The 26,846-nt window shown below is 47.5% G+C and overlaps 1 protein-coding gene across 1 annotated transcript; it reads left to right on the top strand.

Moving 5' to 3' along the window:
* LOC140395049 (U6 snRNA-associated Sm-like protein LSm4) lies at positions 1–25,643 on the top strand. The gene is made up of 5 exons (XM_072482398.1): positions 1–115; positions 17,543–17,584; positions 18,510–18,608; positions 24,411–24,603; positions 25,372–25,643. The coding sequence occupies exons 1-5, from the start codon at positions 113–115 to the stop codon at positions 25,461–25,463; spliced, it is 429 nt and encodes a 142-aa protein (XP_072338499.1). The 5' UTR covers positions 1–112; the 3' UTR covers positions 25,464–25,643.
* Positions 25,644–26,846: the final 1,203 nt, after the last annotated feature.

Here is a 26,846-nt window from a genome sequence, read left to right on the forward strand (position 1 = left end):
GACTTGCTCAGCGGTGATTGGTTGCGCCGCGGAGCGTGGCCGCTGATTGGACGATCCCGCTGTCAATTAGCCGGGAGGCGGGGCCAAAGGTCAGTTTAGCGGCGACGACAAAATGGTAAGACCCACCTCTCCCCCTCCCCCCATCCAAAACCCGGGAGGGAGACCCCAACCCAGGAGAAATCTCCTACCCCAAACCGGGAGAGAGAGAGAGACCCCCCCCCCCCAAACCGGGAGAGAGAGAGAGACCCCCCCCCCAAGCCGGGAGAGAGAGACCCCCCTCCCCCCAACCCGGGAGAGAGAGACCCCCCCCCAAAAAACATGGGAGGGAGAGACCCCCCCCCCCAACAAACCCGGAGAGAGAGACCCCCTCCCCCAACCCTGCAGAGAGAGAGAGAGAGAGAGAGACCCCCCCCAAACATGGGAGGGAGAGACCCCCCCCCAAACCCGGGAGGGAGCCCCCCCAAAAAGACCCGGGAGGGAGCCCCCCCCCCCAAACCCAGGAAAGAGACCCCCCACCCGAACCCGGGAGAAACCCCCCACCCCAACCCGGGAGAAACCCCCCCACCCCAACCCGGGAGAAACCCCCCACCCCAACCCGGGAGAAACCCCCCACCCCAACCCGGGAGAAACCCCCCACCCCAACCCGGGATAAACCCCCCACCCCAACCCGGGATAAACCCCCACCCCAACCCGGGAGAGAGAGAGTGACCCCTCCCAACCCGGGAGAGAGAGAACCCCCCCCCCCCCCCCCATACCTGGGAGAGACACCTCTCCAACACAACCCGGGAGAGAGACCCCCCCCGCCCCCATAATCTGGGAGAGAATTCCCCCCCCCCCCCAAACCCGGGAGGGAGCCCCACTCCCCAAACCAGGGAGAGTTCTTCCCCCCCCCCAAAAAAACCCGGGAGAGGCCCCCCCAAAAAAACCCGGGATTGCCCCCCCCCAAACCCAGAGAGTTTCCCACCCCCAAACCCAGAGAATTTCCCACCCACAAACCCGGGAGAGCCCCCACAAACCCAGGAGAGCTCCACCCCCACCCTCCAAACCCAGGAGAGTTTCCCCCCCCCCTCCCCAAACCTGGGAGAGCACCCCCGTGGGGAGGGTGGCTGTACGGTTAACCCCAGTCTGGGTCAGCTGTGGGACAGTTGTAATTATTGTATTCAACATCCAGGTTTAAAGGAGGAGTTTTTGTCCTTATTTTAATATTTTCTGTTATAGATTTCTACATCAACATTCCGAATAGACACTGTCCATTACACCCTCTCCTTGTGGTCCCTGTACGGGCCACTCATTGTTGGGGGCCGGTTTAGCTCATTTGGCTGGTTAGCTGGTTCGTGATGCAGAGCGAGGCCAGCAGAGCGGGTTCAATCCCCCTACTGGCTGAGGTTAACTGCGGAGTCTGAAAGTTCTCCCCTGTTCTGCGTGGGTTTCCTCCCACAATTCCCGATAGACGTGCTTTTTAGAGAGGTTGGATAGGCTTGGTTTGTTTTCGTTGGAGCAGAGAAGACTGAGGGGCGACCTGATCGAGGTGTACAAGATTATTTGGGGCATGGACAGGATGGATAGGGGCCAGCTGTTCCCCTTAGTTGAAGGGTCGGTTACGAGGGGCACACGATTAAGGTGAGGGGTGGGACATTTAGGGGCGATTTGAGGTGACTGTCTGGAACGCACTGCCAGGGAGGGTGGTAGAGATGGGTCACCTCACACCCTTTTAAAAAAGTACCCGGATGAGTACTTGGCACATCTTAACATTCATGGCTATGGGCCAAGTGCTGTCAAATGGGATTAGGATTTGTTGATCAGGTGCCTTTCATGTGGCGGTGCAGGCTCCGATTGGCCAAAGGGCCTTTTCTGCACTGTATTTTTCTGTGAATTGGACATTCTGAATTCTCCCTCTGTGTACCCGAACAGGTGCCATAGTGTGGCGACTAGGGGATTTTCACAGTAACTTCATTGCAGTGTTAATGTAAGCCTACTTGTGACACTAATAAAGATTATTATTATTCATGAAGGCCCTGCCTTCTCAACCTTGCCCCGCCTGAGGTGTGGTGATCCTCAGGTTAAATCACCACCAGTCAGCTCTCCCCCTCAAAGGGGAAAGCAGCCTATGGTCACCTGGGACTATGGCGACTTTACCTTTGCCTGTGGTGTGTGGGCATAGGGGTTATGCACAGTAAAGACTGTCAGGGAGCATAAACAGTTGGAAATCTCTTAAATCCTCCTCAACTCCACAGATCGATGAAGAAAGTTTCTCGATTTGCTCATTTGCTTCAATTAGTGTATTTTGTCATTATTGCTGTAACATTTTTAACGGTGAAATGACACTGGGTGTACAGCCCGGGTTCAAAGATATTTCAAAGTTGTTTGATAAACTGTTATGGTTGTTTATTTAAAAATGAACTATTCAAAATACTTGGTTTTGTATCGAGAGGTGAAAACAAATACGAAAGCAAAGCGGGTTGTTATGATCTTGCACAGTACTGGAGTTGACAATGCTGTCTGCAGTTCTGTGTACTTTGATATAGGAGAGATGTAAAAACATTGGGATTAAGCTGCAGAGATTCACTCGCATGTTACCAGGGCAGCTGTTACCAGGGCAGAAGAGTTGAAGAAAGCAACTCAACATTAGGAGCTATCGCTGGAGCTGAGAAGATGAAGGAGTGATGGATGGATGTAATATCACAAGGGGCTATGATCTGGAAACAGTGAATAGTAGTTCTCCTTGGTCAGTGGGGTTTCAGAAATTTGAGTTGATTGAATATTTTTGTTTGTACCGTGTCTGCGTGGGTTTCCTCCGGGGGCTCCAGTTTCCTCCTACAGTCCAAAGATGTGCAGGTTAGGTGGATTGGCCATGCTAAATTGCCCTTAGTGTCCAGCGTAGGTGAGGTTACTGGGACAGGGTGGAGGCGTGGGCTTAAGTAGGGTGCTCTTTCCAAGAGCCGGTGCAGCCTCGATTGGCTGAATTAAGGAATAGGAAGACTATACTCCACCGGTGAATGGATTCGTGAACCAGAAGTGGATTTGGAAGAAAGGAGTTGCAAGAGCAACTTGTGCGACACGGGGAAAGATGGCGGAGAGCAAGGGGTTGGCCCTACCAGCCCAATGGTCGAAAGAGCAGTTGGTGGGCTTTCTGACGAAAAGTTCAGTCAGCAGAGGAGGGAGGCCCAGGAGGACCTGGAGTAGGTGGTAGACCCGCTGCTAGCAGGGATCGACCGTGTGGAGCTGAGGCTGGCGACCCAGGGCCAGGTGATCCAGAAGGTGGAGGGGGCTGTTGGGGAGCACGAGGAGCAGCTTACTTCATTGGTGGCCAAGATTGGGATGATGCGGGAGACCCAGAACCGGCTTAAGGAGAAGGTGGAGGATTTGGAGAACCGCTCACGAAGGAAAAATCTGAGAATTGTGGGGTGCCAAAGGGCATCAAGGGAGCGGCCGCAGGCTCTTATCTAGTCAAAATGCTGGGGGGGGGCTTTGATAGGGCGCTGATGAGGATGCCGCAGGCGAACGAGCTGTCGAGGGCAATGGTGGTCAGGTTACATTGATTCCTGGATACGGCGAAGATCTTGAGGTGGGCCAGGCAGACGAGAAGATGGACCTGGGAGGGTAATGAGCTCTGGGTATACCAGGACCTGGGTGCAGAACTGGCCAAGAGGAGAGCGGGATTCAACCGAGTCATTCTGCACTCTTTAAGAAGGGGGTGAATTGTGGGTTGCTGTACCCAGCCCGCCTCTGGGTGACCCACAATGGTCACGAGTATTATTTTGGAGCACCGGAGGAGGCATTGGAGTTTGTGAGAGACAATGGACTGGCAGGAGAGGGAAGACATTGAACTTTGAAGGTGTGAGGGGATGTTGGTTCTCTCTGCCTCTTCCCACCCCCCCCCCTTTTTTTTGTTATCACTCTGTTTCTTTTGTGGCAATGGTCAGAGGAGAACCTCTTTTTCACCTGGGGGTCATTTTTCTTTCTTGTGGGGTTCTCTGGTGGTTGCTGGAGGACCGTGCTGGGTGAGTGCACCTTTTTCCTTACTGTTATTGTTGTTTACACCACGGAAGTGTGCAAGCGGGAGGGGAATCAGTGCGGGGTTAGGATGTTTGGCGCGAAGGTGGAGGCTGCCAGGCTAGCTGGGCGGGCTAGTTCATGGGAGCGCAGTGGGGGGTGAGCAGGTGATTAGAGTGTTAGAGGGGGTTGGGATTGTTGTTTTGCTTGGGGGGCAGGGAGAGAGACTGCAGTCAGGGGTGGGGCTGTTGAAGTGCAATAAGGAGGGGGCCGGTGACAGTGGGCATCCGAGGGCGGGCCTGGATCATCCGAAGGGGGGGGGGGTGCCCTCCGACCAGACTGATCATGATAGAGGACTGAATGGGCCAGTCAAATGGAGCTTAAAGGCAGATATGGCTTTTTTTAAAGGAAACGCACTTGAAGATCGGATATCCGATTAGGCTAAGGAAAGGGTGGATAGGCCAGGCCTTCCACTCGGGTTTAGATATGAAGACCCGTGGGGTGGCAGTGCTGATAAATAAATGGATAGCACTTGAGGTGGGGAATATAGTAGCAGATTCAGGCGGAAGGTTTGTGATGATGAGTGGGAAATTGGAGGGGATGCCAGTGGTCTTGGTAAACGTTTATCCCCAAATTGGGATGACGTTGAGTTCATGAGGCTGGTGCTGGGGAAGATTCCGGACCTGGACTCACACCGCCTAATAATGGGGGGAGATTTTGATACAGTTATTGAGCCGAAATTGGACAGGTCAAGTCCGCGGTCAGGGAGGGTATCGGTGGTAGCGAGGGAGCTAAAAGGAGTTATGGAGCGCGTGGGGCGAGTGGACGCATGGAGGTTTGGGAGGTCGAGGGTGAAGGAATTTTTGTACTTCTCTCATGTGCACAGGGTGTACACCTGGATCGACTACTTTGGATTGGATTTGTTTATTGTCACGTGTACCGAGGTACAGTGAAAAGTATTTTTCTGCGAGCAGCTCAACAGATCAGTAAGTACATGGGAATAAAAGAAAACACATAATAGGGCAACACAAGGTATACAATGTAACTACATAAGCACTGGCATAGGATGAAACATATAGATCATAGAATTTACAGTGCAGAAGGAGGCCATTCGGCCCATCGAGTGCACCGGCTCTTGGAAAGAGTACCTTACCTAAGGTCAAGACCTCCACCCTATCCCCATAACCCAGTTACCCCACCCAACACTAAGGGCAATTTTGGACACTAAGGGCAATTTATCATTGCCAATCCACCTAACCTGCACATCTTTGGACTGTGGGAGGAAACCGGAGCACCCAGAGGAAACCCACGCACACACTGGGAGGATGTGCAGACTCCGCACAGACAGTGACCCAAGCCGGAATCGAACCTGGGACCCTGGAGCTGTGAAGCAATTGTGCTATCCACAATGCTACCGTGCTGCCCAAAAACGGTGTAGTGTTAATGAGGTCAGTCCATAAGAGGGACATTTAGGAGTCTGGTGACAGTGGGGAAGAAGCAGTTTTTGAGTCTGTTCGTGCGTGTTCTCCGACTTCGTGATGGATAAAGCTCTGCTAGCAGGGATGGTCGGCTCGGAGTATTCGGTGATTGTGATCTCGGACCATGCGCCGCATTGTGTGGACATGGGGGGGTGGGTGGGGGGGGCATCTGCACTGTGAGGTTAGATTATCATAGAATTTACAGTGCAGGAGGAGGCCATTTGGCCCATCGAGTCTGCACCGGCTCTTGGAATGAGCACCCTACGCAAGGTCAACACTTCCACCCTATCCCCATAACCCAGAAACCCCATCCAACACTAAGGGCAATTTATCATGGCCAATCCACCTAACCTGCACATCTTTGGACTGTGGGAGGAAACCGGAGCACCCGGAGGAAACCCACGCACACACTGGGAGGATGTGCAGACTCCGCACAGACAGTGACCCAAGCTTGAATCGAACCTGGGACCCTGGAGCTGTGAAGCAATTGTGCTATCCACAATGCTACCGTGGGGTTGTTAATGGATGAGACTGTGTGTAAGCGGGTGAGGGCCGCGATTCGGGGTTATGTGGAGTTGAATGATACGGGTGAGGTTTTGGCCGCCACAGGTGGCGCTTAAGGCAGTGGGCGGGAGGAGTTTATATCGATAGGGACAAGACGGAGTGGGCAGAGATGGCGAGGCTGGTAGATAAGATCCTGCAGGTTGATGCAAGGCATTCGGAGGCCCCTGAGACTGGGTTGTTGAAAGAGCGGCAGAAGCTCCGGTGAGCCTCGAGAAAATAAAATTTGCCTTAAGAGGGTCTACGCTAGGGTTCTCTCGGAGGTGGCAGCTGTTCGGCGACTTTCTCGGGGAAAATTAAAATGTCAGCAGCAGCAATCCGTGGGGGGAGTGCTTCATTGGGATGGTGTGGGAAGACTGGGTCGCGTGGGTAATGTCTATTTAATTGTTATTGTAAATTATCTTTTTACACTATGTTAATGTTCACTCTAGTTTGTTTTGTTATTGTTACTGCTGTTTTATTATGAAAAATTCTGCAAAACCTTGATAAAAATACTTTTTTATAAAAAAAAAGAAGCTCCAGATTGAGTTTGGGCTGGTGTCTACGGGGGAGACAGTGGGGCCGTTGTGGAGGTCCGGGGGGCAGTCTGAGTATGGGGAGAAGGCGAGCCAGATGTTGGCTCATCAACTGAGGAAGCAGGAGATGGCGAGGGAAATTGGAAAGGTGAAGGATGGGAGGAGAAGAGTGGTCTTCGATCCGGTGGGGTTGAATGAGGTATTTGAGTACTTTTAGAAGAGGTTGTATGAATCTGAGCCCCCGGCTCCGGGAGAGGGGGGTGGGGGGGGAGGGTTGGTTGGACGGACGGGTTGGAGTTCCCCAAGGCTGAGGACTAAACAACATAACGGGCTACAAAGCGAAGCCAAACAGTATCTCTGGCAACAGCGCACCCTTCCCCGATGAACTCAATGCATTCTATGCTCGGTTCGAGCAGGTAACCAACAAACCGCTGACGAGTGCCCCAGCAGCCCATAATTCACCCATACCCACCATCACAGCTTCTGAAGTCAGATTGGCCTTCCTGAAAGTGAAACCTCGGAAGGCGACGGGCCCGGACGGGATCCCTGGTCGTGCACTCCGAGCCTGCGCGGACCAGCTGGCAGAGGTATTCGCGGACATCTTTAACCTGTCCCTACTCCACTCCGAGGTCCCCACCTGCTTCAAGAAGACCACCATCATACCGGTGCCAAAGAAGAACCAGGCAACGTGCCTCAATGACTACCGACCAGTGGCCCTGACTCCAGTCGTAATGAAGTGCTTCGAGAGGTTGATCATGAAGCGCATTATCTCCATACTCCCAGAACGCCTTGATCCACTGCAATTCGCATACCGCTGCAACCGGTCCACATCAGATACCATTTCCCTGGCCTTACACTCATCCCTAGAGCATCTAGAAAACAAGGACTCCTACATCAGACTCCTATTTATTGACTACAGCTCCGCCTTCAACACCATAATCCCAGCCAAGCTCATATCAAAGCTCCAAAACCTAGGACTTGGCTCCCCACTCAGCAACTGGATCCTCGATTTTCTGACCACCTGACCACAATCAGTAAGAATGAACAACAACACCTCCTCCACAATGGTCCTCAACACCGGCGCCCCGCAAGGCTGCATACTTAGCCCCCTACTCTACTCCCTGTACACACACGACTGCGTGGCAAAACTTGGTTCCAACTCCATCTACAAGTTTGCTGACAATACTACCATAGTGGGCCGGATCTCGAATAACGACGAGTCCGAATACAGGAGGGAGATAGAGAATCTAGTGGAGTGGTGTAGCGACAACAATCTCTCCCTCAATGCCAGCAAAACTAAAGAGCTGGTAATTGACTTCAGGAAGCAAAGTACTGTACTGTAGGGCAAACTAATGGGGCTAAAGGTAGCCAAGTCTCCTGGACGATGGAATGCATCCCAGAGTGCTAAAAGAGATAGCTAGGGAAATTGCAAATGCACTAGTGATAATTTACCATAATAGCCTCGCTATTTCTTCCTTGATGATAGATTCCAGCATCTTCCCTACTACCGAAGTTAAGCTCACTGGCTTATAATTACCCGCTTTCTGCCTACCTCCTTTTTTAAACAGTGGTGTCACGTTTGCTAATTTCCAATCCGCTGGGGTGGTCCCGGCGGATTGGAAATTAGCAAACGTGACACCACTGTTTAAAAAAGGAGGTAGGCAGAAAGCGGGTAATTATAGGCCAGTGAGCTTAACTTCGGTAGTAGGGAAGATGCTGGAATCTATCATCAAGGAAGAAATAGCGAGGCATCTGGATGGAAATTGTCCCATTGGGCAGACGCAGCATGGGTTCATAAAGGTCAGGTCGTGCCTAACTAATTTAGTGGAATTTTTTGAGGACATTAACAGTGCGGTAGATAACGGGGAGCCAATGGATGTGATATATCTGGATTTCCAGAAAGCCTTTGACAAGGTGCCACACAAAAGGTTGTTGCATAAGATAAAGATGCATGGCATTAAGGGGAAAGTAGTAGCATGGATAGAGGATTGGTTAATTAATAGAAAGCAAAGAGTGGGGATTAATGGGTGTTTCTCTGGTTGGCAATCAGTAGCTAGTGGTGTCCCTCAGGGATCAGTGTTGGGCCCACAACTGTTCACAATTTACATAGATGATTTGGAGTTGGGGACCAAGGGCAATGTGTCCAAGTTTGCAGACGACACTAAGATAAATGGTAAAGCAAAAAGTGCAGAGGATACTGGAAGTCTGCAGAGGGATTAAGAAGGCAAATGGTATTTTGTCCTTCATTGCTAGAGGGATGGAGTTTAAGACTAGGGCGGTTATGCTGCAATTGTATAAGGTGTTAGTGAGGCCACACCTGGAGTATTATGTTCAGTTTTGGTTTCCTTACTTGAGAAAGGACGTACTGGCGCTGGAGGGTGTGCAGAGGAGATTCACTAGATTAATCCCAGAGCTGAAGGGGTTGGATTACGAGGAGAGGCTGAGTAGACTGGGACTGTACTCATTGGAATTTAGAAGGATGAGGGGGGATCTTATAAAAACATATAAGATTATGAAGGGAATAGATAGGATAGATGCGGGCAGGTTGTTTCCACTGGCGGGTGAAAGCAGAACTAGGGGGCATAGCCTCAAAATAAGGGGAAGTAGATTTAGGACTGAGTTTAGGAGGAACTTCTTCACCCAAAGGGTTGTGAATCTATGGAATTCCTTGCCCAGTGAAGCAGTAGAGGCTCCTTCATTAAATGTTTTTAAGATAAAGATAGATAGTTTTTTGAAGAATAAAGGGATTAAGGGTTATGGTGTTCGGGCCGGAAAGTGGAGCTGAGTCCACAAAAGATCAGCCATGATCTCATTGAATGGTGGAGCAGGCTCGAGGGGCCAGATGGCCTACTCCTGCTCCTAGTTCTTATGTTCTTATGTACACACCCCTGTCAGCATCAACAGGGCCGAGGTGGAGATGGTTAGCAGTTTCAAATTCCTAGTGGTGCACATCTCCAAAAATCTGTCCTGGTCCACCCACGTCGACGCTACCACCAAGAAAGCACAACAGCGCCTATGCTTCCTCAGGAAACTAAGGAAATTATGCATGTCCACATTAACCCTTACCAACTTTTACAGATGCACCATAGAAAGCATCCTATTTAGCTGCATCACAGCCTGGTATGGCAACTGCTCGGCCCAGGACCGCAAGAAACTTCAGAGAGTCGTGAACACCGCCCAGTCCATCACACAAACCTGCCTCCCATCCATTGACTCCATCTACACCTCCCGCTGCCTGGGGAAAGCGGGCAGCATAATCAAAGATCCCTCCCACCCGGCTTACTCACTCTTCCAACTTCTTCCATCGGGCAGGAGATACAGAAGTCTGAGAACACGCACGAACAGACTCAAAAACAGCTTCTTCCCCACTGTCACCAGACTCCTAAATGACCCTCTTATGGACTGACCTCATTAACACTACACCCTGTATGCTTCATCCGATGCCAGTGCTTATGTAGTTACATTGTATATGTTGTGTTGCCCTGTTATGTATTTTCTTTTATTCCCTTTTCTTCTCATGTACTTAATGATCTGTTGAGCTGCTCGCAGAAAAATACTTTTCACTGTACCTTGGTACACGTGACGATAAACAAATCCAATCCAATTAATTCAAATACAACCCCAAAGACTACAACACTCAGTAATCCTTTAAGCTTTCCTTTTAACATCCATAAGACTTAACATCAGGTTAAAGTCATTACTGAGAGCGGTTATTAGTTTTAACAAGGATCGATTTACAGTTTTTAGATTACAGAGAGAGAGACTAATAACCCTTCTGGCTGTGACTGCAGCTATCCAGCTCTGAAAACGAAACTAAAACACACCCTGCAGCAAACAGCCTAAAATGAAAGTAAAAAGCCGACCGACAGTCCAGCTCCACTCACTCTGACATCACTGATAAACACCCATTTCTTAAAGGTACATTTCTTAAACACCCATTTCTTAAAGGTACTCTCACATGACACCTCCCCCCCCCCCCCCCCCAAAGAAAAAAAAAGTAAACCATCAACTTCAAGATGGTTTCATTTTTCACTGTCCTTTAAGAAACGCACACAGTAAATATACTTTTTTGTTTAAAAAAAAACAATACACGCATACTGGTACAACAATATAGTCCATTTTTTGTTCTTCCTCCAACTGGAATCCTTGCGGTTGACATGTCTTTGAACAAGAAGGTCTCTGCACGATCCGTCCATTTCTCTACGCCTCGGCATTTTTCTTTAAAGTCAGGTACTTTAGTTCAATCTGATCGCAGAGACCCTTGTAATTCTCCAACACATGAGCATTGGCTATCACAGCTTACAGCATGTTGAAACTCCGCTGTCCACTGGAATTTTTTACGTTTCTTCAGCAAGTCCATCAGTGGAGCAATCACGCTACAAAACGTTTTCACAAATGTTTGATCAAATCCACTCATGCCAAGAAATCGCATTATTTCCCTACTTCTTGAGGGTATTGAAAACTCCTCAATAACTCTTGGTTTCACATCCCGTGTGACCATTCGACCCTCTCCGATTGTATGGCCAAGTGACTTGGGTTTTTCCAAATTCACTTTTGGCTCAGGTTTATCACCAAACCCGCCTCCTGAAGTCGATCGAATAACTCCATCAGATGTTTAAAATGTTCTTTCCATGTCTGGCTGAAAATTACCAGATCGTCGATGTATACCGCACAATTGGGTAATCCTGAAACAACTTTGTTAGTTAACCATTGAAATGTGGCTGGGGCGTTTTTCATGTCAAATGGCATAACTTTGAATTGGTATATACCATCTGGAGTCACAAAAGCTGAAATCTCCTTCGCCCTTTCGGATAAAGATACCTGCCAGTAACCTTTAAGTAAATCCAGTTTGGAAATAAAAGCTGATTGTCCCACTTTCTCAATGCTATCTTCCAAATGTGGGATAGGACAAGTGTCCGTTCTTGTAACTGCATTAACCTTTCTATAGTCCACACAACCGTTGGGTACCGTCTGATTTAGGTACCATCACTATGGGTGAGCTCCATTGGCTGCAACCCACTTCAATTATGCCATTTTTAAGCATACTCTCAATCTCTTTGTTAACCTGTGCCAATTTTAAAGGGTTAATTCTATATGGATGTTGTTTGATTGGAACAGCATTTCCCACATCTACATCATGTATAACCATTTTCGTACTTCCCAATTTATCGCCACAAAAGTGCCAATGTGATATCAATAACTCTTTCAGGTCAGTTCATTTTTCCTCTGGAAGGTAACTCAACAATTTATCCCAATTTTTAAGAACATCCTCCTTTCCAATTTAATTTGAGGTATGTCAAGTTCACAGTCATCTGGATTTGGTTTGTCACTTTGATTTAGAATCATTAAAACCTCCTTTTTCTCTCCTTCCCTTTCAAAGTACCTTTTGAGCATATTCACATGACACACACATTGAGTCTTCCTTTTATCTGGTGTTTGTACCACATAATTCATCTCCGTTAATTTACTTTCAATCTGATATGGTCCACAAAACCTTGCTTTTAAACGTTTACCTACTTATCCGTTTCATAACATTTTGTGCAACTTTTTAATGTTGTCTCGCCAATTCACCTGCTCTATTTAATCGTTCCCTAAAAATTTGACACTTAATCTATTTAATCGTTCCCTAAAATTTGACACGTAATCCAATAATGTAATTTCCGATTTCTCACTCACCAATTTTTCCTTAATCAATTTAAGTGGTCCTCTTACCTCATGACCAAAAATAAGTTCAAAAGGACTGAATTTGGTTGGCTCATTCGGTGCATCCCTAATTGCAAACAGTACGAATGGAATTCCTTTATCGCAATCCCCTGGATAATCTTGACAATAAGCCCTCAACATTGTCTTTAATGTCTGATACCACCTTTCTAACGCTCCCTGTGATTCTGGATGGTACGCAGTTGATTTAAATTGTTTTATTCCAAAGCTATCCATAACTTCTTTGAATAACCTTGAGGTAAAATTTGATCCTTGATCCGATTGTATTTCTGTGGGTAGTCCATATCAAGTAAAGAATTTAAGTAACTCCTCCACAATCTTTTTAGCTGTAATATTACGTACTGGAATAGCCTCTGGAAACATAGTAGACACATCCATTATTGTCAAAAGATATTGATTCCCACTTTTTGTTTTAGGAAGCGGTCCTACGCAATCAATTAGGACCCTTGTAAAAGGTTCCTCAAATGCTGGAATGGGTTTTAAGCAAGCTGGTTTTATCACTACTTGATGTTTCCCTATCACTCGACATGTGTGACATGATTGACCAAATTTAACTACATCTTTATGTAGTCCAGGCCAATAAAAATGTTTTTGGATTTTAGCTTGAGTTTCCCTTATTCCCAAATGACCTCTCACTAGTACCTCATGTGCAACTTGCAACCCCACCTTTCTATACCCTACCGGCAATACTACTTGATGAACTTCTGCCCACTTTTCATCCGCCTGCATATGTAAAGGTCTCCATTTTCTCATCAAGACATCACTTTTACGGTAATAACACTCTGGTATACACTCAGATTCCTCTTCCGTGTATGCTTTCTGATACATCCGTTTTATTTCTACATCTTTCTGTTGTAACTCCGCCAATTTTCCTGAACTAAAAATATCCGCCTCATCCTCCACCTGTTCTTGTTCCTTTTCAACCATCTGATCAAAAATCGTTTCTGATAATTGCACTTCAACTTCATCTTCACTCTTTGATTTCTTCTCTTGTCTTAACCTGTGACTTTGCAACCTTGTTACTACACAATCTGGAAAAATCCCAGGATATTCATCCTTCAACACTTCAGTTATCTGATTTTCCACTGGCTTATCCACCACAGTAGGCATCACTCCCACCTGCGAACCAGCTATATCATTACCCAAGATAAACTGTATTCCTGATAGTTTCTCTATTACTCCTACAACCACTTCACCACTCTTCACTGGACTTTCCAACCTTACCTTATATAATGGAACACTACTCTTTCTCACCCTGAATTCCACATATTACCACCTTTTCTGGCAACATTCTTCCCAAACTACATAACTCTTAATCTCTTACCGTTAAAGATTGACTAGTTCCCATATCTCTTAAAATTGTGACTTCTTTACCTGCTCCTCCTGATACACATGAGTAAACTTTACCCCCACAAGTAAATTCTTTAAAGACATCTGGCACCGTCTTATCAATCACCTCTTGATCAGGCTGTACAATCTTTTGCACCTCCTTCGCTTCACTTAGGCTTTCCTTTACCACTTTAACAAACCCCACTGTCTTATCCTGTTTTACCACATCAGCCTTCCCAGTGCTTTTCTTCAACCACCAACACTGTGACTTTACATGGCCTAGTTTATTACAGTGAAAACATTTGAAACTTTTCCTTTCTTTTCCACCCTCCTGGATTTCTTTTTTTAATCTGAGGTACACTCTCCTTATTATTTCCCATCAGATCACCTTTACCTTTACATTTGAGTATTTGTCATGTCCCAGTTTCTGTCCCTCACCGGCTGAAACTGATGTCGGAAACCAAACGTTGATTTGTGAATTAATTCATAATCATCTGCCATTTCTGCTGCTAATCTCGCAGTTTTAACCCTCTGCTATTCCACATGAGGTCTCACTACATCAGGAATTGAACTTTTTAAACTCCTCCAAAAGTATAATTTCTCTGAGAGCTTCATACGTTTGGTCTATTTTCAAAACCCTTATCCACCTATCAAAATTACTCTGTTTGATCCTTTCAAACTCCATGTATGTTTGACCAGGTTTTTTCCTTAAATTTCTAAACCTTTGTCTGTAGGCTTCAGGCACACGTTCATTTGTACCTAAGATGGATTTATTCACCTCCTCATACGACTCCGATACCTCCTCTGATAGTGATGCAAACACTTCACTAGCCCTACCTACCAGCTTTGTTTGAATCAGTGATACCCACATGTCCTGTGGTCATTTCATTTGTTTAGCTACCTTCTCAAATGAAATGAAAAAGGCTTCTACCTCCTTCTCATCAAACCTTGGCAATGCTTGGACATATTTAAATAGATCCCCACCAAGCCTTTGACTATGACGCTCTTTCTCATTATCCTCATCACTATCATCCAACTGTACGTTTTCCTTTACACCTGCCAATTTTAACTGACTGTCATGTTTCATGGCCATTTTCTGAAGTTCAAACTCTCTCTTTTTCCCTTTTTCCCTGATCTGTATCTCACTTTCTCTTTCTTTTTCCTCTCTCTCCCTTTCTTTTTCCTCTCTATCTCTTTTTCTTTTTCCTCTCTCTCTCTCTTTCGTATTCAAGTTGCTTTAATTCTTTCTCATGTTCCATTTGTTTAATTTGTAACTGAATTTTTGCCATTTCCAATGAGTCAAACTGTATCAGGCAACTTTAAATGCTTAGCCAACACCATAATTACCTCATCTTTTCAAATTTGTCAGGTAATGTTAACTGCAATGTTTTTGCCAAATCGAACAGTCTGCTTTTAGTCTCTGTCCGCAAGGTACTGCGTGTGACCATCTCCACCCCCAAAAACTTCAGAGACTCTGAAAGAGCCATTGTCCACAACACACTCCCTACTTAAACTATAATACCACACCTGAAAAGCAACCACAATGTGCTCACCCCTCACTGTCTTTTAAGTTCACTAAGCCAATCCAATAGATAGACTTTTATCCCCCTTGAGCCCCCAATTTGTTATGGGCCAGGGTTTAGAGAACCCCAAAGTGTATCATGGAGTTCACCTGACCAACAACGTTTAATGGATTGTGGTATGGGGAGCACACGGCCCACTCTACAGATGTGGTACAGCAGAAATGGAAAAGTATTTTTTACAGCAAAACCATGTTTATTCTATGAACTCAAGTTAACCTTTTTAAAACATACAGTAAACATCTTAGCAACCATTAATCCAAATACAACCCCAAAAGAATACAACACTAAGTAATCCTTTAAGCTGTCCTTTTAACATCCATAAGACTTAAACAATAACTTTTAACAGAAGCACATTAGGTTAAAGTCACTACTGAGAGCAGGTATTAGTTTTAAATCACCAAAGGATCGATTTACAGTTTTTCGATTACAGAGAGAGAGAGTAATACCCCAGCAGCCGTGACTGCAGCTATCCAGCTCTGAAAAGGAAACTAAAACACACCCTGCAGCAAACAGCCTAAAATAAAAGTAAAACGCTGACCGACAGCCCAGCTCCACTCACACTCTGACATCACTGATAAACACCCATTTCTTAAAGGTACATTTCCTAAACGCCCATTTCTTAAAGGTCCTCTCACATGACAGGGCGTCTATGGTGATAGCCCCTTGTAAGGACACTAGCTTAGGGGCACTGTTTTTTAAAAATAAATTTAGAGTATCCAATTATTTTTTTCAAATTACGGGGCAATTTAGAGTGGCCAATCCCCGAACCTCGGATCTTGGTGCCGTGAGGCAGCGCTGTTAACCACTGTTAACATAGCCACCCTTGTATTATGCGTGTTGGCCAGGGAGAGATCTCGAATCTCCACTCTTCGGTACCTGAAGCAAACCAAGCAAAGCCCCTGTCTGTACTGGAAGATAATGTTCTGGAATTGTTGAGAAGCTAGAAGCGGGGCGGCACGGTGACGCAGTGGTTAGCACTGCTGCCTCACGGGGCTGAGGATCCAGGTTGGATTCTGTCCCTGGGTCACTCTCTGTGCGGAGTTTGCATGTTCTCCCTGTGCCTGCATGGGTTTTCTCCGGGTGCTCCGGTTTCTTCCCACAAATTCCGAAAGATGCACTGTTGGGTAATTCGGGCATTCTGAATTCTCCCTCAGTGTACCCAAACAGGCACTGGAATATGGCGACTAGGAGCTTTTCACAGTAACTTCATTGCAGTGTTAATGTAAGTCTACTTGTGAAAATAATAAAGATTATTATTATAAAATGTATTTAATAAAGGAGTAACTAGAAGTGACTGGTCTGCCTGAGTTTCAGCATTTGTTGGTGTGGGAGCCTCAGTTCCTGAACTCTTGCACCCTTCTGTGGCTTTGATTGTTTTAGAATCCGTAGAATTCCTACAGAGCTGAAGGAGGCCATTCAGCCCATCAGGTCTGCACGACCCTCCCGAGAGAGCACCCCACCTAGGCTCACTCCCCCACCATGTAACCCCACCTAACCTATAAATCTTTCGATACTATGGGAAAATTTAGAGTGGCCAATTCGCCTAACCTGTACATCTTTGGACTGTGGGAGGGCAGCACGGTGGCGCAGTGGATTAGCCCTGCTGCCTCACGGCGCCGGGGTCCCAGGTTCGATCCCGGCTCTGGGTCACTGTCCGTGTGGAGTTTGCACATTCTCCTCGTGTCGACGTGGGTTTCGTCCCCACAACCCAAAAGATGTGCAGGGTAGGTGAATTAGCCACGATAAATTGCCCCTTAATTGGAAAAAATGATTGGGTACTCTAAATTTTTATTTTTTTTAAATCTTTGGACTGTGGGAGAAAACTGGAGCACCTGATAGAAACCAATGTAGACACTGGGAGAAGGTGCAAACTCCACACAAGACAGTCATCCAAGACCGGAATCGAACCTGGGCCCCTGGCGCTGTGAAACAGCAGTGCTAGCCACTGTGACATAGAACATAGAATTTACAGTGTAGAAGGAGGCCATTCAGCCAATCGAGTCTGCACCGGCTCTTGGAAAGAGCACCCTACCCAAGGTCAACACCGCCACCCTATCCCCATAACCCAGTAACCCCACCCACCACTAAGGGCAATTTTGGACACTAAGGGCAATTTATCATGGCCAATCCACCTAACCTGCACATCTTTGGACTGGGAGGAAACCGGAGCACCCGGAGGAAACCCACGCAGACACGCGGAGAACGTGCAGACTCCGCACAGACTGTGACCCAAGCCGGGAATCGAACATGGGACCCTGGCGCTGTGAAGCAATTGTGCTATCCACAAGGCTACCGTGCTGCCCCAACAAGTGACAAGTGAAACTTTCTTCCCAAATGTAATTGTTTTTTTCCTTTATTTCAGCTTCCCCTCTCTTTACTGAAGACGGCACAAAATCATCCGATGGTGAGTCAGGTTGAAGAAGTGTCTGCATTAATGCGTGTTGATCAATCCAGACAGAGCTCGCTCTATTGCCTGCTCTGGTGGGCGCAGCCCACTCTGGTGCTGCCCGCTTCGGGGGTGCAGTGTTCTTGTTAATTAGCTATTTAAACATTCTACACCTTTCACTCCCTCACCAGCATTAAAAATGTTTCTCCCCCCCCCCCCCCCCCCCCCCCCCCCAGATTGTTTCACCTTGTGTGATATCATTGTGAAGTGTGATCACTGTCGGAATCACATCAACCAATTTTAAAAAATTAAAAAAATTTAGAGTACCCAATTCATTTTTTCCACTTTAAGGGGCAATTTAGCGTGGCCAATCCACCTACCCTGCACATCTTTGGGTTGTGGGGGCAAAACCCACGCAAACACTGGGAGAATGTGCAAACTCCACACGGACAGTGACCCAGAGCCGGGATCGAACCTGGGACCCTCGGTGCCGAGAAGCAGCAGTGCTAACCACTGCACCCACCGTGCTGCCCTTACGGCAAACAATTTTTTACTGAATTTCCATTCTTTCTCTTCTCTCCACCCACCCCTCCCCCAACCCAGATCTCCACACACCAACCTCAGCCACTCCCCAGCACCCCTGTATTGACACAGAACCACCCTGAGCAAGGCACTTCCGTTCCAAGCACATTTCAGACAGCAGACCAACTCCATGCCCGTGGCAGAGGACAGACATCAGCAGGTGGTCCTGGGGCCGAGTCCAGTTGAGGGACAGAACTCGGCTGAATTTATGGGGTTGAAATCAGTCCCTTCGCAGATTACGAAATACCTGATGGGTGGAATGGTTCCTGTCTCTCATTAAGGTTCTAATGTTCGCATCAACTGTACATAAGCCTTGAGAAACTCTCCTCCTTTTAATAAAAATTGTTCTTGCGTTTGGCAGCTTGTGGAGTTGAAGAATGGAGAAACCTACAATGGTCACCTGGTCAGCTGTGACAACTGGATGAATATTAACCTGCGAGAGGTCATTTGTACGTCCAGGGTATGTGGATGATCTTTTAGGTAATAATGATTGCAAAAATCACAGCGCCAGGCTCCCAGGTTCGATTCCCCGCTGGGTTACTGTCTGTGCGGAGTCTGCACGTTCTCCCCGAGTCTGCGTGGGTTTCCTCCGGGTGCTCCGGTTTCCTCCCACAGTCCAAAGACGTGCAGGGTAGGTGGATTGGCCATGATAAATTGCCCTTCGTGACCAAAAAGGTTAGGAGGGGTTATTGCGTTATGGGGATAGGGTGGAAGTGAGGGCTTAAGTGGGTCGGTGCAGACTCGATGGGCCGAATGGCCTCCTTAAGCACTGTATGTTCCATGTTCTAAATAGTTCAACTGTAAAACTACACAAGGTGGAGGCAAGCTGAGTATAGACACTTGCTTTGAAAAGAGAGGTTTTGTGGAGGTGCCGTGACAGAAGTTGTGAGACTGAGTGGAAATCTGGGAGTACTGCAAGCTGAATCTCTAATACTAAGTAAATTGTTAATAAGCTATATATTGCTGTTGGTAGAGGGACTCAAGGTTGCAGGTTCCACAGCGTGGAGAAAACAGTTTCCGTAAGGAATAGTTCACCGGCATTGAATAAATAATAATATTTATAAAATGCCTTGTCCTGTCATTGAAACCTCACTGGCACAGTTAATTATTTTTGCACTGAAGTGACTGTTAACAAGTCAGTCAGCCTATGTCATCAATGCCCCACCACAACCGTCTGTAATATTGTGATCCCCGTGGAGACATTGCAGCACAAAAGAAGGCCTTTGGGCCCATTGAATCTGTGCCTGCTCCCTGTCGAGCTGTCAGTCCCATTACCTCTCAAAGGCCCATTTCCTTTTGAAATTGTTCATCGTACCAACTTCTGCCCCACTCGTAGGCAGCACATTCCAGATCATTGCCACTTGCTGCAGAAATGAAATTGTTCCTCCCAGACTGTCTTTGTACCATCAGCTAATGGGGGACAGCTTTTTTTCGTCTACCTCGTCTAAACCTGTCATAATCTTGCACGTCTCAATCAAATCTCTCAACCTTCTTTGCTCTCAGAACAACCCCAGATTCTCCAACCTGCAGCTCAAAGCTCCTCATTCCTAGAGCCGTTCTGGTAATCTGCTCTTCACCCTCCAGGACCCTCGCTTGCTTCTGCCCATTCTGCCCAGCAAATCAATGCTGGTGTTCATGTCCATCCCAGCCCCCTCTCCATCTCCCCTCATCAACTTATCCCTCTCTTTCTTTCCCCCTCTATGTTTACCCAACCTCCCCTGAACAGATTGATATTATTAACCTCAACCACCCTGGGAGTGAGATCCACATTCTCGCCAATCTTTCTCCTGAATTCCTGATTTTGGATTTATCAGTGACTACTGTTTGAGCCCCCCACAAGTGGAAGTATCTTTTCTATGTCTGCCCTATAATCTAAAGACACTCAGCTTTTCCCATCGAAAGTGTCTAGCTGCTGCCGAGGAATGATGCTGTTTTAACCTCTTCAATCTGGGGAAGCTGTGTTATGCCAGGATCTGTCCTCCCTCCCCGTGCTGTCTATTCCAGTGTTGTGTTAAAGCCAAGTTGCTCGGTAGTTATTTTGTGCCTCGTATTTTCCGTGAGCTGTTTTACTGGAACGTTACTTGTGCATCTGCCTCCTACGCAAAACCTTTCCTGTCCTCGGTTTCCGCACATAGTCATAGAAATTGCAGCACAGAGCGAAGGCTATTCAGCCCATTGTCCCTGTACTATCAGTGCTAGCTATACACTCAAGCTCTTTTGACGCTATTTCCCTGATGCCGTTTAATCATAGCCTTCCTGCTGAGGAGACCATTCAGCCCATCATGGCTGAGGGAGGGAGCTATTTGAAGGAGCGATCTCATTGGAACCAAACCCCGTGTTCTTTTCCCAGAATACCTCAAATGTTTCCTTTCAAGTATTTATCTAATTCACTTTGGAACATTCCTATTGAATCTGCTTCCACCGCCCTTTCTGGCAGCGAGATGTAAAAGCAAAACAAAAAAATAATTCTCCATTCGTCCCTGGTTCTTTCCCTTGTTCTATGTTCTATAATAGTGTAGATGGGCTTTAGAGTGGTTTCACAGGTCGGCGCAACATCGAGGGCCGAAGAAGGGGCTGTACTGCGCTGTAATGTTCTATGTTCTATCTTTATTTCTCTGATCATTTAGTCCCCTGTGAAATATGACAATTGACTTGGCCCTGGTGATCTTTGGAACAACCTAATATCTGTGTGTGTGAGAAATCCCGCACCTTGCTGATCTGAATGTCGACATTGTCTAGATTGAGCTGAAAAATCAAATGGCGCCTCACTCAGGTCCCAAACCGCCATTGACAAATGCGTACCATGGTGGTGAGCTGCTGCCTTGAACCGCTGCAGTCCATGTGGTGTAGGTACAGCCACAGTGCTATTAGAGAGGGAGTTCCAGGATGTTGACCCAGCGACAGTGAAGGAATGGTGATATATTTCAAAATTGGGGCGGTGAGTGATTTGGAGGGGAACCTCCAGGCGGTGGTATTCCCATGTGTCTGCTGCATTTGTCCTTCCAGGTGGCAGTGGTCATGGGTTTGGAAGGTGTTGTTGAAGTCAATGTGAGTTCCTGCCGTGCATCTTATAGATGGTACACACAGCTGCCAGCGTTGGATGGTGGAGGGAGTGGATGTTGAAGGTGGTAGAAGGGGTGCCAATCACACTGCTCTGTGCTGGATGGTGTCAAACGTCTTGAGTGTTGGAGCTGCACTCATCCAGGCAAGTGGAGAATATTCCATCGCATTCCTGACTTGTGCCTTGTAGATGATGGAGAGGCTTTGGGGAGTCGGGAGGTGAGTTACACACAGCAGAATTCCCAACCTCTGACCTGCCCTTGTTGCCACAGTATATCTAGTCCAATTCAGTTTCTGGTTAATAGTAACTCCCAGGATGTTGATGGTGGGAGATTCAATGATGATAATGCCATTGAATTTGTACTTTTCTTTGTTCTTTAATAGAGGGATACGGACCCCGGAAGTGTAGAAGATTTTAGTTTAGACGGGCAGCATGGTCGGCACAGGCTTGGAGGGCCGAAGGGCCTGTTCCTGTGCTGTACTTTTCTTTGTTCTTTGAATGTCAAGGATGTCAAGATGTTGGAGATGGTTATTGCCTGGCTCCTACACGACACGAATGTAATTTGCCACTTGTCAGCCTAAGCCTGGATATTATCCAGGGTTTGCTGCATTTGGACATTGTTTTAAAATTTAAAGTACCAAATTCTTTTTTCCAATTAAGGGGCAAATAATTTAGTGTGGCCAATCATCCGACCCTGCACATCTTTGTGCTGTGGGGATGAGAATGTGCAAACTTCAAACGGACAGTGAACCAGGGTTCTCGGCGCCGTGAGGCAGCCGTGCTAACCATTGCGCCACCGTACCACCCTGCATTTGGACATTGACTGCTTTGGTAAATGAGGAGTCGCGAAAGGTTCTGAATATTGTACAATCATCAACGAACATCCCCTTATGATGGAAGGAAGGTCCCGAGGAAGCAGCTGAAGATGGTTGGATCTGGGACATTACCCTGAGGAACTCCTGCAGTGATGTCCCGGAGCTGAGATGATTGACCTCCAATCACCACAGCCATCTTCCTTTGTGCCTGGTATTACTCCCAACCAGTGGAGACTTTTCCCCCTGATCCCCATTGACTCCAGTTTTGCTCAGGCTCCTTGTTGTCAGGGCCCAGAGCCTTTGCAGTATCCTGTGCCTTCAGCTGTTTCTTGATAACCCATGAATCAAATTGGCTGAAGACTGGCATCTGATGCTGGGGACCTCTGTCGGTGACCGAGATGGATCATCCACTCGGCACTTCTGGCTGAATTGTTGCGAATGCTTCAGCCTTATTTTTTTCCCACTGATGTGCTGGGCTCCTCCCATCATTGAGGATGGGGATATTTGTGGAGCCCCCTCCTCCAGTGAGTTGTTTAATTGTTCACCACCATGGGGTGGCGTGATGGTTGGCCCTGCCTCACGGTATGACGGACCCGGGTTCGATCCCGGCCCCGGGTCACTGTCCGTGTGGAGTTTGCACATTCTCCCCGTGCCTGTGTGGCTCTCACCCCCACAACCCAGAGATGTGCAAGACAGGTGAATTGGTCTCACTAAATTGGCCTTCATTGGGGGGGGGGGGGGGGTGTTAGTGACAGACTAAGACCTCAGGCTTATTGACCCCGAAAAGCACACAGTAACACTACCAGTGAAAACATGCAGTCCAATACTTCCTGTTGCTTGACCAGCCAATTCAGGAGGCCATTGAATTTTCCAGGATGACGTGGAGGTGATTGTGAAGCATCTGGGCCTGCAGTCCCCTGACTAATCCAGGTGGGCGGCTCAGTGACTTGTATGGAGATTGTGCAGCAAGGTCGTTTGGGTGGAGTGTGCGAGGGCTGTCAGTAACTGGAATTCTATCTCGCCTGAAACCAGCACCTGCTCCCTGGCCTATGGGGCTTGGCCACTGGCTCGAGTGAGATGAACTTGCTGACATGGAAATCTTTGGCCATTCCATCACTCGTTGGGTCAAAATCCTGGAACTTTCTCCCTAACAGCACGGTGGATGTACCTACACTACATGGGCTGCAGCGGTTCATGGAGGTGGTTCACCACCACCTTCTCGAGGACGATTAGGAATGGAGAATAAACATGTAGGCCCAGCTTACAAAGCCCATCCCATGAAAGAATCAAAAATATGTCTAGCTGGTCAGGTTGTAGCCACTGGGTGGCAGCAGAGGCCATGCTTGTGGGAGGGCGAAGGGACCTTTAGCTGTATGCATTGGATTGGATTTGTTTATTGTCACGTGTACCAAGGTACAGTGAAAAGTATTTTTCTGTGTGCAGCTCAAACTTTAGTACATGAAAAGAAAAAATGTAATGGGGCAACATAAGAGATACAATGTAAATACATGGGTGAAGCAGACTGGAGTGTAGTATTAATCAGGTCAGTCTATAAGAGGGTCATTAGTAGTCCGGTAACAGTGGGGAAGAAGCTGTTTTTGAATCTGTTAGTGCGTGATCTCAGACTTTTGTGCGTGATCTCAGACTTTTGTATCTCCTGCCGATGGAAGAAGTTAGAAGAGTGAGTAAGCCGGGTATCCTGCATAACAATGATCAAACTTCACGGGTCTGTCACTGTGTCACACTGGGGGACAGTACTGGTGAGTGTTGGTAATTTATGGGGATGTATTAGTAGCTCTGGATAAATCGTGAATTGCAATTAATCGTGAATTAATGACATCAAGTATGATCATAGAATCACAGAATTTACAGTGCAGAAGGAGGCCGTTCAGCCCATCGAGTCTGCACCGGCTCTTGGAAAGAGCACCCTACTTAAGCTGACACCTCCACCCTATCCCGTAACCCAGCAACTCCACCTAACCTAAGGGCAATTTAGCATGGCCAATCCACCTAACCTGCACATCTTTGGACTGTGGGAGGAAACAGGAGCACCCGGAGGAAACCCACGCACACACGGGGAGAAGGTGCAGACTCCGCACAGACAGTGAGCCAAGCCGGGGATCGAACCTAGGATGCTGGAGCTGTGAAGCAACTGTGCTAACCACTGTGCTACCATGCCGCCCTGATCATGCATTAGCAGTAACACCCACATTGCTGTGTCTTGGCTGCTGGGATGTAGGTTCTTGTTGCAGTTGGTTATGTTGTGTGAGGGGTAGTGCAATGCTGTGCTGCTGTTGGAGGTCATCACTCTGACTGCAACTTAACTCCATTTCATTGATTGGAAGACTGTTATTATAGCCGTCTCTTGTATCTCCCTGCTTTGCAGGATGGGGACAAGTTCTGGAAGATGCCGGAATGTTACATTCGTGGCAGCACCATTAAATATCTCCGCATCCCTGATGAAATCATTGACATGGTGAAAGAAGAGGTGGTGTCAAAGGGCAGAGGTCGTGGCCTCCAGCAACAGAAGCAGCAGCAACAACAGAAAGGGCGAGGAGCTGGTGGTGGTGCTGGCAGAGGTAATGGACCATTCTGGATTGACTTGGGACTGGAGGGTGGCAGTAAGGAGCGTTGTGAGATTAATTTCCCTCTCCCTCCCACCCAGTTTGCAGACAGGCTGTTCAATAAAGAGGAATATTGCACCATGATAGGAGACACTCCTGGGTTGAGCTGCCTGTGTGCCTGTCTTCACCTCCTGGCATCAGCCCAAGTTCAGCCCTTCAAGCTGCCTCCTGTATCAATTGGTGTCAAACTAAGGACTAAATATTGACCAGATTCTCTGCCCCCGAGCCCCAGGGTCGTCCCTGCCCATGTACATAAGTCCTGGACATATTGGCGGGGGGGAGAGAGAGAGCAGAGGGTGGTTGGCCCTGCTTCCAAGTTCCTATCCAGTGCCTCCGGGTAAAAAAAGACTTGCATACCTTTCAGGACCCTGTGCTGTCCGTTTAATGCTTTCCAGCCAATGTAGGAAAAGCAGTAGCTGTATTGCACAGCAAGATCCCACAATTATCAACGTGATAAATGACCAGATCATCTGTTTCCGTGATGCTGGGGGTGGGGGAGGGATAAATATTGGCCGGGATACCAGGGAGAGCACCCCCTCCTGCTGCTCTTTGAAATTGTGGGTCACGGGATCTCCTATTCACCTGGGAGAACCCTCAGGATCTTTTGATTAACCTGTCACCCGAAAGGCATCGCCCCCTAGTGGGGCAAACAGAAATGTTATCTGGTTCTGAAGGGACGAGTGTGAAGGGCCAGTGTAACCTGGTGCTGTTTCCTCTCGGCAGGTGTGTTTGGTGGGCGGGGCCGTGGAGTGGCCGGAGCAAACCGAGGACACGAGAAGAAGCTGGGAAAGTTATCGGGAGTAAAGAAACCGTGAAAAGAATCGTGCGTGTGTGTCTGTGTGTGTGCGTGTGTGTGAGTGAGAGAGTGTGTGAGAGAGTCAGATTCTGACAATCTTTCTTTTGTGTAAAGGAGTCACATTCACCTTGGGTTTAGTTACAGAGATTCTGTCATTTATAAATAAATATTGTCAGAAGAAAAAAAATCATTTCAATAATTGCTCGTAAATGAATGATTTTTGTTGTGCGTCTGTCATAGTCACTGAGCTGCTCAGGAATGAGAACTTTGGGAGCAAGTCTGTGAACTCCAGGCAACTCCTAGGGGGCAATAGGGGGCCTGACTCACCCAGGGGTGAGAGGGGGTGGCGGTGAGCTCCCCACGCACCAAGACCAGCTATTACAATTCTCGCTGAACCTGGTGTATAATTTTGATATAAATTATAGCCCTGCTTGGTCACTGCATCATTGTGGAGGTTGAACATTCTGGGTGTTCATTATATCTTCATTCCCAGCTCTCGCTCCACATCCCCAGAAATAGCTGTTTGTTGGTGGAGCTGGTGAGACAGTTCAGAGTACAGTGAATGGTGAGGGGGTTATTTCCTTATCCCGTGACGGCAGCTCGTAGATAAATCTGGTGAGGGAGAGTGGGGAGGGGGTTCCAGGTCTGCTGATTTGGACATCAGACATTAGATGGTGACGGTTTGTCCGCAGCCTTTAGCTCGGGCCGTGGATTCACATGATGCCAGGTTGATTTTTGTTTTGTCTCCTGTGGGTTCAGTGTGGGTCGAGTGATTGTTACAATCCCAGTTCCCGCCATGAATTCTCTGCGATCACCCCCACTGTCTCTCTGACCCATTAAATACACTTTGTAAAAACTCTGCCTCGAGATATTGTATTGTGAAGTCATCATGACCAACTCTGTAACAACTGACTCTCTGTCTGCTTTACAATAGCCTGGTCCTACCCCACATTCTGAGTTAAGCAGAGGAATGTCGTTGTTTCCACCTTTTTCCACTACTCCCATATTCCATGGGGCAAGCCACAATGCTGGTTGCTCACCTTCATATCAGCCATCAGCTTTCTTTGAATTTGGAAGATAATGTTACAGGTGGATGCCCTCCTCATTTATTTGCGCTGGGGGCCAGCACCGATCTGCCCCTGTGGCTGGATCCGTTCACAGCCAACAAGCCCTGGAGTGCGACTTAAACCCGGACCTTTTGCACATCGCTCAGAGGGACGAGAGCTACACGCTGAACCACTCCAGCTCCCTGTCGCTGTTTTTTAAGTATTGTTTTGTAATAATGGCAGAGAGCCATACGCAGATGGAGCTGTTTCTATCTGCGAGTTTGGAGTTTACTGACTTGTCGCACAAGTTGTCAAAATTTGATGCTTTATGTAATTTCAAAAAGTGGTGGCAAATG

The sequence above is a fragment of the Scyliorhinus torazame genome, chromosome 18, assembly GCF_047496885.1.
Source record: "Scyliorhinus torazame isolate Kashiwa2021f chromosome 18, sScyTor2.1, whole genome shotgun sequence".
In the NCBI taxonomy this organism is placed as follows: Eukaryota; Metazoa; Chordata; class Chondrichthyes; order Carcharhiniformes; family Scyliorhinidae; genus Scyliorhinus; species Scyliorhinus torazame.